Raw genomic sequence first — 13,426 nt, forward strand, 5'->3', positions numbered from 1 at the left:
GTTTCTATATTCTTTTTGCTTCCCTTCCCTTGTGTTCATCTGTTTTATCTCTTAAACAGATGCAGAGAAAGAGGATCTCTTTTGCATTGTTGGTTGGGAATGCAAGCTGGTGCAGCCCCTCTGGAAAACAGTATGGAGGTTCCTCAAAAAACTAAAAATAGAACCACCGTACGACACAGCAATTGCACTACTAGGCATTTATCCACGGGATACACATGTGCTGTTTCAAAGGGACACATGCACCCCCATGTTTATAGCAGCACTATCAACAATAGGCAAAGTATGGAAAGAGCCCAAATGTCCATCAATGGATGAATGGATAAAGAAGATGTCATACACACACACACACACACAATGGAGTATTACTCGCCACTCAAAAAGAATAAAATCTTGCCATTTCCAACTACATGGATGGAACTGGAGGGTATTATGCTAAGTGAAAATAATTTTTAAGGACATATATTTAGCTAATGTGCAGGATGAACCCATATCTCTATGCCCGATCCCAAGCATTTCTTCTGGGGAGAAGACAACAGGGTTAATTTTGAGCCAATGGCCACCATCACTATTCCAGGAACGATAAACGTAACTTTCGGTGCCTTTCCAAAGTTAAGTTCCCTCCCAAAATAATCAACTGCTTAAACTCCTTAATGGGCAAAAATCTAAATGACAAAGAAATAAATGATTAATAATAATAATATAAAGGATGCAGTCTCATGGCTAAGAGGAAGAATGCTAAAGCCAGACTGCCTGGCTCACAGCCCACAGCTCTTTTATTTGCTAGCTGTGTGACTCTGGCAAGCCAGCTGACCTCTCTGTGCACCTCAGTTGACTCAAATATAAAACCAGGATATTAATAGTACTCATCTCATAGAGCCATTTTAAGGATTAAACACATATGCATGTGTACACGTGTTGTATATGTATGTCTGGGACACAGTACAATACTATACAACTGCTGGCTATTAAAACTACAAGTGATAATGATAACAGCTACAATTTATTAAGTGCTATTACACAACCATACAAAGAATGTATTACTGTTTCATAGTAGAGAGTGAGAAACTGAGGCTCATGAGGTAAAAAAATTTTCCACCAATAACACAGCTAAAGTTATCAGAGCCAGAGTCAGAGTCCATGGTCTCTCTAGTAGGTCAAGCTGCCTCCCAAAGAACTAGATCAAGATCAGAAAATGCTAACTAAAACAATAAAGAACATGATAATAAAGGCAAAGGAAAAGTATTCTTACAGAATCAAGCAAAAGAATATGATTATTTTTCTCCCACTGGAAACCATTCGATTATTTAGGAATGATTTCTAATGAATCTGCTGAGTATTTCTAATCAAAAAGAAGAGATCAAAGATTATAAAAGTGAGACTTAAGTGTGTTATATAGCAACTAATTAGCAATTTTCAAATCAATACAGTATTTTCCCACAACATTTAAAATATCTAAAATAATACAGGGAAAAGAAAAGTCAAAATAATGTTACCAAAAGAATACCCCATGTTATACATATTAAGTTGGACATATTTGATTTACATGTAGATGCTTACTTTATCACTGGAAAAATATTCCCTCAAAAAGATGAAAAGATTCAAAATCTTTTTAGGGGGAAAATGTTTTTTTTTTCTATGGTCAGGTACAATATCTCAGTCACTTACTTGCCCTTGGTGAGTCTTAAAAGAAACTTCCAGTAAGATGGTCGCAAAGTCTGAACTTCCATCACAGCCTAAGATTAGAGTATTGAATTTGAGACTTCTTCAGTAAAGAGCAAATATAATTAATCATATTAGGCAACAGAGCACTTTTTTATTTTTATTGCTCACTGGATTTTAAAAACAACAGTGATGATAATAACGAAAATATGTATTTATGTTTAACTTGATAACTATCAAGAATATTGCTTATGAAATAATAGTTGAGTTAACTCATTATTATCAGGAAAGCATTTACTGAATATTCATTAGATAGCTGGTACTTCCTTAGTTATAATAAGTTTATACACTTGGCAGCATTACTCTGAAAAAGTGCAAATAAAAGTGGTCCCCCCGAATTTTGCAACAGTCCTAAAACCACTAACATCAATAATGATGATTACATAATTTAAAGAAATTGAACAATGCTTCTAATAGACTAGATCCTACCTCTATCCTCGCTGCCTGAGTAATATGGGGGAAATGCAATTATTCTTATTTATGCTCATGGTATCTGTCTTCTAGTAGAAGTATAACTAAAATAGGCATTCTAGCCAAGGTACTAGTGTAATAATTTGCCTATAAATTGCACTCAATTTAAACCTAAAAATTATTGTGTTCAGAAAATTTTAAAAATGATCTAGCCCATTAAGTTAGCATGTTTACTGATTTGAAACTTGGAAGCTATCTTGGTAAAAAAATAAAAAAATAAAATCTAATCCATAGAAATTTTCCCAGGTCTTTATTGCCTACCCCCCCCCCCATTGATTTAATGTAAAGAAATAATTCATTTCTCATATCAAAAAGCTATACTTACTGCCTGGAAGCAAATTGCTGTAGAGATGGAATAGATGATAGTATCTGCATGGGGAAAATAGGGAACCTTTCCTGCTTCAATGCCTTTGAAATACATTGTCTGTAGAACAAACATAATGTAAGATTTAGAAATAAACCCACAACTTTAAATAGCATTAACAATAGAGTGGAGCAATAGACTCACTTGCTATCTACAACTATTTTGTCTACCTTCCAAACCTAATAATCCTTTCTGAGCTCAAATTACAGGTTGCATCTTCCATGACATTAGTTAAGTGTCAGCCTTTTCCTTCCCTCATCCCAAACCGAGATACCAGTAATAATGCTTTTCTGTGAATATAGTAACATTGTATTTCTACTTCTTTTATATCATTTATACCTCAATGTTTGTTTGTTTGTTTGTTTGTTTGTTTGTTTGTTTGAAGTCTGCCTTATTCTGAGAAGTTTATCTTATTCTGAGATAGAGTGCACACAAGTAGGGGAGGGGAAAGACAGATAATCCCAAGCAGGGTCTGTGCTGTCAGCACAGAGCCCGACACGGGGCTCGATCTCACGAACCATGAGATCAGGACCTGAGCCAAAATCAAGAGTCAGACGCCCCACTGACTGAGCCACCCAGGCACCCTTCAATGCTTTTTGTATAATCCTCAGGTCTCCCTTCCCTGCTAGATCTAGTCATTCACTCATTCATTCATTCATTCATTCAACATTTAATGCTGTTAACTAATGCTGTTAACACTATGCTAGGAGCTAGGAATTTAAAAATGAATACAATAACATCTAAGTTAGTGCATAAGAGAAATAGCTAATGCACTTAGATATTTAACTATATATATGTTTAGTATGTGTGTGTGCATTTTTTGCCCCCCCCCCCCGAGGACGGAACAAACTGCTCTGCCTAGAACAAAGGAACAAGGAGAATTTCAGAAATGACTACATTTGAATAGTGCTTCTCAAACCACCTGCACTGAAGCAACACTTCAAAAAAATTTTTTTCCAATTGCCATAGCTTGATACTTTTATAATACAATAAAAATAAATTACTAAAAACTGAATTTTAAAAACACAAAGTGAACCAAAATTTCACTTTTGTATTAAAAAAATAAATTACTCTGTCAAGTTGCTACAGAAGTTTCCAAATGCTTACTCTCTATTTCTATGCTTACTATGAACTGGTAATAAACAGGTCATGGACTGGCACTAGTCTGCTGTCCACACTTCCAACAGTGCTGCCTCCTAAGAGGCCTAGTATTAACAATGAGATAAGAGAGAAAAAGCAGAAAAAGCAGGGGTAATGAACTGGGTGAAAGTACACAATACATATGGGGAAGGCCCAGCTAATTTATATGGATAGAAGATGTAATTATTCACGGCAATAGTTTCTCTGAAACATGGGAAAGCTCAAGTACAACTAGTAAGAAAAGAAGAAAGAACCAAGAAAGAATGATGTTACAATCAGGTGGAGGAAAGTTCAAGAAGACATGGGTGGTTCATGAACTAAAGAACATGAAATAATTTTTCCCCAATCTGGAAGATATGTACAAAAAGCTACACTCTACTTAGGAAGGAAGATATACATGCACCACTATTTTGAATATACTATACAGTATATTACAAGGTACAGGTATACTGTAGTGTATTCATGTTGACAAAAATGAAATTCAGATGTGGTAGAATAGCATCATAGAAACATTATATAACACAGGTATCTCCTGAAATATGTAACAATTGTGTTCCTAATTTCTTATAATAAACCTTATCTATTGAACCAGATTCTAAGTTAATGAAGGGTGGGAACCATATCCCACAGTTCTATATGCTTACCAGCACTTCATACAGTAGTGGGAACAAAATAGATATTCAATATATACATCTTGGAAATAATTATTTCCAAGATAAAAGTTATCTAGTCAGCTGATTTTTATTTAATATTCATTATATAGTAATGCATAATTTTAATATAAAATTAACTTCAATCATAGGAAAATGATTGCCTATTACACCACAGTCATTAATTCCACAAAGGACCTATTAGTAAGCTTACATTTGTAATTTCCTAAATTAAAAATAAATTCTTATCAGTACATTTTATCTCTAGTTTCTTCTGCCAAGATCAAACATGGTCTGTTGATATAAGAAAAGAGCTATGCCAAGGTGCCTATGTGGCTCAGTTGGTTAAGCACCTGACTCTTGATATTGGCTTAGGGCATGATCTCACAGTCCTGACATCAAGCCCAGCATGGAGCCTGCTCAAGATTCTCTCTTTCCTGCTCCCTCTGCCCCTTCCTTGCTCGTGTGCACTCTCTCTCAAAAATAAAAACAAAACTGGGGCGCCTGGGTGGCGCAGTCGGTTAAGCGTCCGACTTCAGCCAGGTCACGATCTCGCGGTCCGGGAGTTCGAGCCCCGCGTCAGGCTCTGGGCTGATGACTCAGAGCCTGGAGCCTGTTTCCGATTCTGTGTCTCCCTCTCTCTCTGCCCCTCCCCCGTTCATGCTCTGTCTCTCTCTGTCCCAAAAATAAAATAAACGTTGAAAAAAAAAATTAAAAAAAAAAATAAAAACAAAACTAAAATAAAAATAAAATAAAATAAAAATTTTAAAAATTTAAAAATAAGTTAAAAAAGAGCTATGTCATTGCTTGGCTTAAAAAACTCTAGCCATGTAGGGAAGCAGCTATAAAATACAGGTTTTACAAACCAGATCTCAATATTGGATTCTCCCTGTGTCAAAGAATGTATTTTTGCTAGCTAGGGGATATTTTCTTTCTCTGACACTCCTTTTCCCCTCCATTAGCAAGTCTTGTCACCCTTACCTCCTAAACATATACCAAGTCTGTGTATTTCTCTCTATCCCTACTGCTACTATACTGGCACAAGCCATCATCTGTCTGAGACTAATTGTTCTCCCAGCTTCCAGTCTTGCCTCTATTCCATTCTTTATATAATAGCCAGAATGTTTTCTTCTTCTTAAAATGTGAATTAAATCATGCTATTTCCACACTTAAAACTCTCCAATGACTTCCAATTGCACTGAGAAAAATATCAAACTCACATTCTCTCTCTCTCTCTCTCTTTCTCTCTCTCCCCTACACACACACACAGACACAGACACACCTGAATAAAGCAAGTATGTAATCCTCTTAATATCATTAGGGCCACAGATTTTCAGTGAGATAAAATTTTTGTTCTCTTTTTTTAAAATTTTTATTTATTTGTATTTTTTTAGTTTTATTTTTTTAATTTACATCCAAATTATTTAGCATATAGTGCAACAATGATTTCAGGAGTAGATTCCTTAATGCCCCTTACCCATTTAGCCCATCCTCCCTCCCAAACCCCCCCCCCCCAGTAACCCTCTGTTTGTTCTCCATATTTCAGAGTCTCTTATGTTTTATCTCCTTCCCTGTTTTTATATTCTTTTTTTTCCCTTCCCTTATGTTCATCTGTTTTGTATCTTAAAGTCCTCATATGAGTGAAGTCATACAATATTTGTCTTTCTCTGACTAATTCCACTTAGTATAATATCCCCTAGTTCCATGCACACAGTTGCAAATGGCAAGATTTCATTCTTTTTGATTGCCGAGTAATACTCCATTGTATATATATGCCACACCTTCTTTATCCATTCATCCATCGATGGACATTTGGGCTCTTTCCATACTTTGGCTATTGTTGATAGTGCTGCTATAAACATGGGGGTGCATGTGTCCCTTCGAAACAGCATACCTGTAACCCTTGGATAAATACCTAGTAGTGCAACTGCTGGGTTATAGGGTAGTTCTATTTTTAATTTTTTGAAGAACCTCCATACTGTTTTCCAGAGTGGCTGCACCAGCTTGCATTGCCACCAACAATGCAACTTTTTTTTTTCTGAAATTTATTGACAAATTGGTTTCCATACAACACCCAGTGCTCATCCCAAAAGGTGCCCTCCTCAATACCCATCACCCACCCTCTCCTCCCTCCCACCCCCCATCAACCCTCAGTTTGTTCTCAGTTTTTAACAGTCTCTTATGCTTTGGCTCTCTCCCATTCTAACCTCTTTTTTTTTTTTCCTTCCCCTCCCCCATGGGTTCCTGTTAAGTTTCTCAGGATCCACATAAGAGTGAGACCATATGGTATCTGTCTTTCTCTGTATGGCTTATTTCACTTAGCATCACACTCTCCAGTTCCATCCACGTTGCTACAAAAGGCCATATTTCATTTTTTCTCATTGCCATGTAATATTCCATTGTGTATATAAACCACAATTTCTTTATCCATTCATCAGTTGATGGACATTTAGGCTCTTTCCATAATTTGGCTATTGTTGAGAGTGCTGCTATGAACATTGGGGTACAAGTGGCCCTATGCATCAGTGCTCCTGTATCCCTTGGATAAATTCCTAGCAGTGCTATTGCTGGGTCATAGGGTAGGTCTATTTTTAATTTTCTGAGGAACCTCCACACTGCTTTCCAGAGCGGCTGCACCAATTTGCATTCCCACCAACAGTGCAAGAGGGTTCCCGTTTCTCTACATCCTCTCCAGCATCTATAGTCTCCTGATTTGTTCATTTTGGCCACTCTGACTGGCGTGAGGTGATACCTGAGTGTGGTTTTGATTTGTATTTCCCTGATAAGGAGCGACGCTGAACATCTTTTCATGTGCCTGTTGGCCATCCGGATGTCTTCTTTAGAGAAGTGTCTATTCATGTTTTCTGCCCATTTCTTCACTGGGTTATTTGTTTTTCGGGTGTGGAGTTTGGTGAGCTCTTTATAGATTTTGGATACTAGCCCTTTGTCCGATATGTCATTTGCGAATATCTTTTCCCATTCCGTTGGTTGCCTTTTAGTTTTGTTGGTTGTTTCCTTTGCTGTGCAGAAGCTTTTTATCTTCATAAGGTCCCAGCAATTCACTTTTGCTTTTAATTCCCTTGCCTTTGGGGATGTGTCGAGGAAGAGATTGCTACGGCTGAGGTCAGAGAGGTCTTTTCCTGCTTTCTCCTCTAAGGTTTTGATGGTTTCCTGTCTCACATTGAGGTCCTTTATCCATTTTGAGTTTATTTTTGTGAATGGTGTGAGAAAGTGGTCTAGTTTCAACCTTCTGCATGTTGCTGTCCAGTTCTCCCAGCACCATTTGTTAAAGAGGCTGTCTTTTTTCCATTGGATGTTCTTTCCTGCTTTGTCAAAGATGAGTTGGCCATACGTTTGTGGGTCTAGTTCTGGGGTTTCTATTCTATTCCATTGGTCTATGTGTCTGTTTTGGTGCCAATACCATGCTGTCTTGATGATGACAGCTTTGTAGTAGAGGCTAAAGTCTGGGATTGTGATGCCTCCTGCTTTGGTCTTCTTCTTCAAAATTCCTTTGGCTATTCGGGGCCTTTTGTGGTTCCATATGAATTTTAGGATTGCTTGTTCTAGTTTCGAGAAGAATGCTGGTGCAATTTTGATTGGGATTGCATTGAATGTGTAGATAGCTTTGGGTAGTATTGACATTTTGACAATATTTATTTTTCCAATCCATGAGCAGGGAATGTCTTTCCATTTCTTTAAATCTTCTTCAATTTCCTTCAGAAGCTTTCTATAGTTTTCAGCATACAGATCCTTTACATCTTTGGTTAGATTTATTCCTAGGTATTTTATGCTTCTTGGTGCAATTGTGAATGGGATCAGTTTCTTTATTTGTCTTTCTGTTGCTTCATTGTTAGTGTATAAGAATGCAACTGATTTCTGTACATTGATTTTGTATCCTGCAACTTTGCTGAATTCCTGTATCAGTTCTAGCAGACTTTTGGTGGAGTCTATCGGATTTTCCATGTATAATATCATGTCATCTGCAAAAAGCGAAAGCTTGACTTCATCTTTGCCAATTTTGATGCCTTTGATTTCCTTTTGTTGTCTGATTGCTGATGCTAGAACTTCCAGCACTATGTTAAACAGCAGCGGTGAGAGTGGGCATCCTTGTCGTGTTCCTGATCTCAGGGAAAAAGCTTTCAGTTTTTCCCCGTTGAGGATGATGTTAGCTGTGGGCTTTTCATAAATGGCTTTTATGATCTTTAAGTATGTTCCTTCTATCCCGACTTTCTCAAGGGTTTTTATTAAGAAAGGGTGCTGGATTTTGTCGAAGGCCTTTTCTGCATCGATTGACAGGATCATATGGTTCTTCTCTCTTTTTTTGTTAATGTGATGTATCACGTTGATTGATTTGCGAATGTTGAACCAGCCCTGCATCCCAGGAATGAATCCCACTTGATCATGGTGAATAATTCTTTTTATATGCCGTTGAATTCGATTTGCTAGTATCTTATTGAGAATTTTTGCATCCATATTCATCAGGGATATTGGCCTGTAGTTCTCTTTTTTTACTGGGTCTCTGTCTGGTTTAGGAATCAAAGTAATACTGGCTTCATAGAATGAGTCTGGAAGTTTTCCTTCCCTTTCTATTTCTTGGAATAGCTTGAGAAGGATAGGTATTATCTCTGCTTTAAACGTCTGGTAGAACTCCCCTGGGAAGCCATCTGGTCCTGGACTCTTATTTGTTGGGAGATTTTTGATAACCGATTCAATTTCTTTGCTGGTTATGGGTCTGTTCAAGCTTTCTATTTCCTCCTGATTGAGTTTTGGAAGCGTGTGGGTGTTCAGGAATTCGTCCATTTCTTCCAGGTTGTCCAATTTGTTGGCATATAAGTTTTCATAGTATTCCCTGATAATTGTTTGTATCTCTGAGGGATTGGTTGTAATAATTCCATTTTCATTCATGATTTTATCTATTTGGGTCATCTCCCTTTTCTTTTTGAGAAGCCTGGCTAGAGGTTTGTCAATTTTGTTTATTTTTTCAAAAAACCAACTCTTGGTTTCGTTGATCTGCTCTACAGTTTTTTTAGTTTCTATATTGTTTATTTCTGCTCTGATCTTTATTATTTCTCTTCTTCTGCTGGGCTTAGGCTGCCTTTGCTGTTCTGCTTCTAGTTCCTTTAGGTGTGCTGTTAGATTTTGTATTTGGGATTTTTCTTGTTTCTTGAGATAGGCCTGGATTGCAATGTATTTTCCTCTCAGGACTGCCTTTGCTGCGTCCCAAAGCGTTTGGATTGTTGTATTTTCATTTTCGTTTGTTTCCATATATTTTTTAATTTCTTCTCTAATTGCCTGGTTGACCCACTCATTCGTTAGTAGGGTGTTCTTTAACCTCCATGCTTTTGGAGGTTTTCCAGACTTTTTCCTGTGGTTGATTTCAAGCTTCATGGCATTGTGGTCTGAAAGTAAGCATGGTATAATTTCAATTCTTGTAAACTTATGAAGGGCTGTTTTGTGACCCAGTATATGATCTATCTTGGAGAATGTTCCATGTGCACTCGAGAAGAAAGTATATTCTGTTGCTTTGGGATGCAGAGTTCTAAATATATCTGTCAAGTCCATCTCATCCAATGTCTCATTCAGGGCCCTTGTTTCTTTATTGACCGTGTGTCTAGATGATCTATCCATTTCTGTAAGTGGTGTATTAAAGTCCCCTGCAATTACCACATTCTTATCAATAAGGTTGCTTATGTTTATGAGTAATTGTTTTATATATTTGGGGGCTCCGGTATTCGGTGCATAGACATTGATAATTGTTAGCTCTTCCTGATGGATAGACCCTGTAACTATTATATAATGTCCTTCTTCATCTCTTGTTACAGCCTTTAATTTAAAGTCTAGTTTGTCTGATATAAGTATGGCTACTCCAGCTTTCTTTTGGCTTCCAGTCGCATGATAAATAGTTCTCCATCCCCTCACTCTCAATCTAAAGGTGTCCTCAGGTCTAAAATGAGTCTCTTGTAGACAGCAAATAGATGGGTCTTGTTTTTTTATCCATTCTGATACCCTATGTCTTTTGGTTGGCGCATTTAATCCATTTACATTCAGTGTTATTATAGAAAGATACGGGTTTAGAGTCATTGTGATGTCTGTATGTTTTATGCTTATAGTGATGTCTCTGGGACTTTGTCTCACAGGGTCCCCCTTAGGATCTCTTGTAGGGCTGGTTTAGTGGTGACAAATTCCTTCAGTTTTTGTTTGTTTGGGAAGACCTTTATCTCTCCTTCTATTCTAAATGACAGACTTGCTGGATAAAGGATTCTTGGCTGCATATTTTTTCTGTCTAGCACCCTGAAAATCTCTTGCCAATTCTTTCTGGCCTGCCAAGTTTCAAAAGAGAGATCAGTCACGAGTCTTATAGGTCTCCCTTTATATGTGAGGGCACGTTTACCCCTTGCTGCTTTCAGAATTTTCTCTTTATCCTTGTATTTTGCCAGTTTCACTATGATATGTCGTGCAGAAGATCGATTCAAGTTACGTCTGAAGGGAGTTCTCTGTGCCTCTTGGATTTCAATGCCTTTTTCCTTCCCCAGTTCAGGGAAGTTCTCAGCTATGATTTCTTCAAGTACCCCTTCAGCACCTTTCCCTCTCTCTTCCTCCTCTGGGATACCAATTATGCGTATATTATTTCTTTTTAGTGTATCACTTAATTCTCTAATTTTCCCCTCATACTCCTGGATTTTTTTATCTCTCTTTTTCTCAGCTTCCCCTTTTTCCATAACTTTATCTTCTAGTTCACCTATTCTCTCCTCTGCCTCTTCAAGCCGAGCTGTGGTGGTTTCCATTTTGTTATGGATTTCGTTTAAAGCGTTTTTCAGCTCCTCGTGACTGTTCCTTAGTCCCTTGATCTCTGTAGCAAGAGATTCTCTGCTGTCCTGTATACTGTTTTCAAGCCCAGCGATTAATTTTATGACTATTATTCTAAATTCACTTTCTGTTAGATTATTTAAATCCTTTTTGATCAGCTCATTAGCTGTTGTTATTTCCTGGAGATTCTTCTGAGGGGAGTTCTTCCGCTTGGTCATTTTGGATAGTCCCTGGCGTGGTGAGGACCTGCAGGGCACTTCCCCTGTGCTGTGGTGTATACCTGGAGTTGGTGGGCGGGGCCGCAGTCAGACCTGATGTCTGCCCCCAGCCCACCGCTGGGGCCACAGTCAGACTGGTGTGTGCCTTCTCTTCCCCTCTCCTAGGGGCGGGATTCACTGTGGGGTGGTGTGGCTCGTCTGGGCTACTTGCACCCTGCCAGGCTTGTGATGCTGGGGATCTGGCGTATTAGCTGGGGTGGGTAGGCAAGGTGCTCGGGGGCAGGAGGGGCAGGCTTAGATCGCTTCTCCTTAGGTGATCCACTTCAGGAGGGGCCCTGTGGCAGCGGGAGGGAGTCAGATCCGCTGCCGGAGGTTTGGCTCCGCAGAAGCGCAGAGTTGGGTGTTTGCGCGGAGTGAGCAAGTTCCCTGGCAGGAACCGGTTCCCTTTGGGATTTTGGCTGGGGGATGGGCGGGGGAAATGGCGCTGGTGAGCGCCTTTGTTCCCCACCAAACTGAGCTCTGTTGTCAGGGGGCTCAGCAGCTCTCCCTCCCTTTGTCCTCCAGCCTTCCCGCTTTCCGAGCAGAGCTGTTAATTTCTGACCTCCCAGACGCTAAGTCGCGCTTGCTGTAGGAACACAGTCCGCCCGGCCCCTCCGCTTTTGCAAGCCCGACTCGGGGGCTCTGCTTGGCCGGCGAGCCGCCCCTCCGCCCCGGCTCCCTCCCACCAGTCCGTGGAGCGCGCACCGCCTCGCCGCCCTTCCTACCCTCTTCCGTGGGCCTCTCGTCTGCGTTTGGCTCCGGCGACTCTGTTCTGCTAATCCTCTGGCGGTTTTCTGGGTTATTTAGGCAGGTGTAGATGGAATCTAAGTGATCAGCAGGATGTGCGGTGAGCCCAGCGTCCTCCTAAGCCGCCATCTTGCCGCAACCTTCCAACAATGCAACTTTATCCACATCCTCACCAACATCTGTTGTTGCCTGAGTTGTTAATGTTAGCCATTCTGACAGGTGTGAGGTGGTATCTCATGGCGGTCTTGATTTGTATTTCCCTGATGATGAGTGATGTTGAGCATTTTTTCATGTGTCGGTTGGCCATCTGGATGTCTTCTTTGGAGAAGTGTCTGTTCATGTCTTGTGCCCATTTCTTCACTGTATTCTTTATTTTCTGGGTGTTGAGTTTGATAAGTTCTTTATAGATTTTAGATACTAACCCTTTATCTGATCTGTCATTTGCAAATATCTTCTCCCATTCCATCAGTTGGCTTTCAGTTTTGCTGATTGTTTCCTTTGCTGTGCAGAAGGTTTTTATTTTGATGAGTTCCCAATAGTTCATTTTTGCTTTGGTTTCCCTCGCCTCCAGAGATGTGTTGAGTAAGAAGTTGCTGCGGCTAAGATCAAAGAGGTTTTTGCCTGCTTTCTCCTTGAGGATTTTGATGGTTTCGCTTCCTGCCTTGCATTTAGGTCTTTCATCCATTTTGAGTTTATTTTTGTGTATGGTGTAAGAAAGTGGTCCAGTTTTCCCTGCATGTCGCTGTCCAGTTTCCCCAGCACCACTTGCTGAAGAGACTGTCTTTATTCCATTGAATATTCTTTCCTGCTTTGTCAAAGATTAGCTGGCCATACGTTTGTGGGTCCATTTCTGGGTTCTCTATTCTGTTCCATTGACCTAAGTGTCTATTTTTGTGCCAAGAGATAAATTTTTTCTAAAATGAAGTCAAATAAATCTATAATCTTAGCTTTGAATTAGAAATATCAATATGCTCATTATTTTCTCTTTCTCTAAAAAGAAAGGGGGGGAAAAGGATTCTCTAGCTCTTTTTACTGGGAAGGCCAAAAAATAATAACTAGCCTAGAAGCAAGAAGTACCCAAGTACCCAAATTGAAGTCTCTAAATACCATTTCTCAACAAAAGAATAGGGGTCATTGGAGAAAAGACTGATTCTGTTTCTAGGGCAGGAAATGTCCAAAATGAGCCTGGACCATTTTGTTTTATCACAAAGCAAGAAAGTTATCAGAGATATTGGCATTATATAAAAAAGAAACAGAAGTCAACTTGAAGA

The 13,426-nt window shown here is 39.3% G+C and overlaps 1 protein-coding gene across 2 annotated transcripts in view; it reads right to left on the reverse strand.

Annotated features, from left to right (window-relative positions):
- Nucleotides 1-13,426, reverse strand: part of TMEM135 (transmembrane protein 135) — a 341,678-nt gene that overhangs the window by 61,591 nt on the left and 266,661 nt on the right. For both annotated transcript variants that reach the window (XM_043579982.1, XM_043579981.1), the window contains exons 13-14: nucleotides 2,516-2,614; nucleotides 1,666-1,733 (exon numbers count right to left, since the gene is read on the reverse strand). In XM_043579982.1, the coding sequence (XP_043435917.1) occupies nucleotides 1,666-1,733; nucleotides 2,516-2,614 (167 nt within the window). The remainder of the gene's footprint in view (nucleotides 1-1,665; nucleotides 1,734-2,515; nucleotides 2,615-13,426) is intronic.

Source organism: Prionailurus bengalensis, chromosome D1 (assembly GCF_016509475.1).
Source record: "Prionailurus bengalensis isolate Pbe53 chromosome D1, Fcat_Pben_1.1_paternal_pri, whole genome shotgun sequence".
NCBI classification, from domain to species: domain Eukaryota; kingdom Metazoa; phylum Chordata; class Mammalia; order Carnivora; family Felidae; genus Prionailurus; species Prionailurus bengalensis.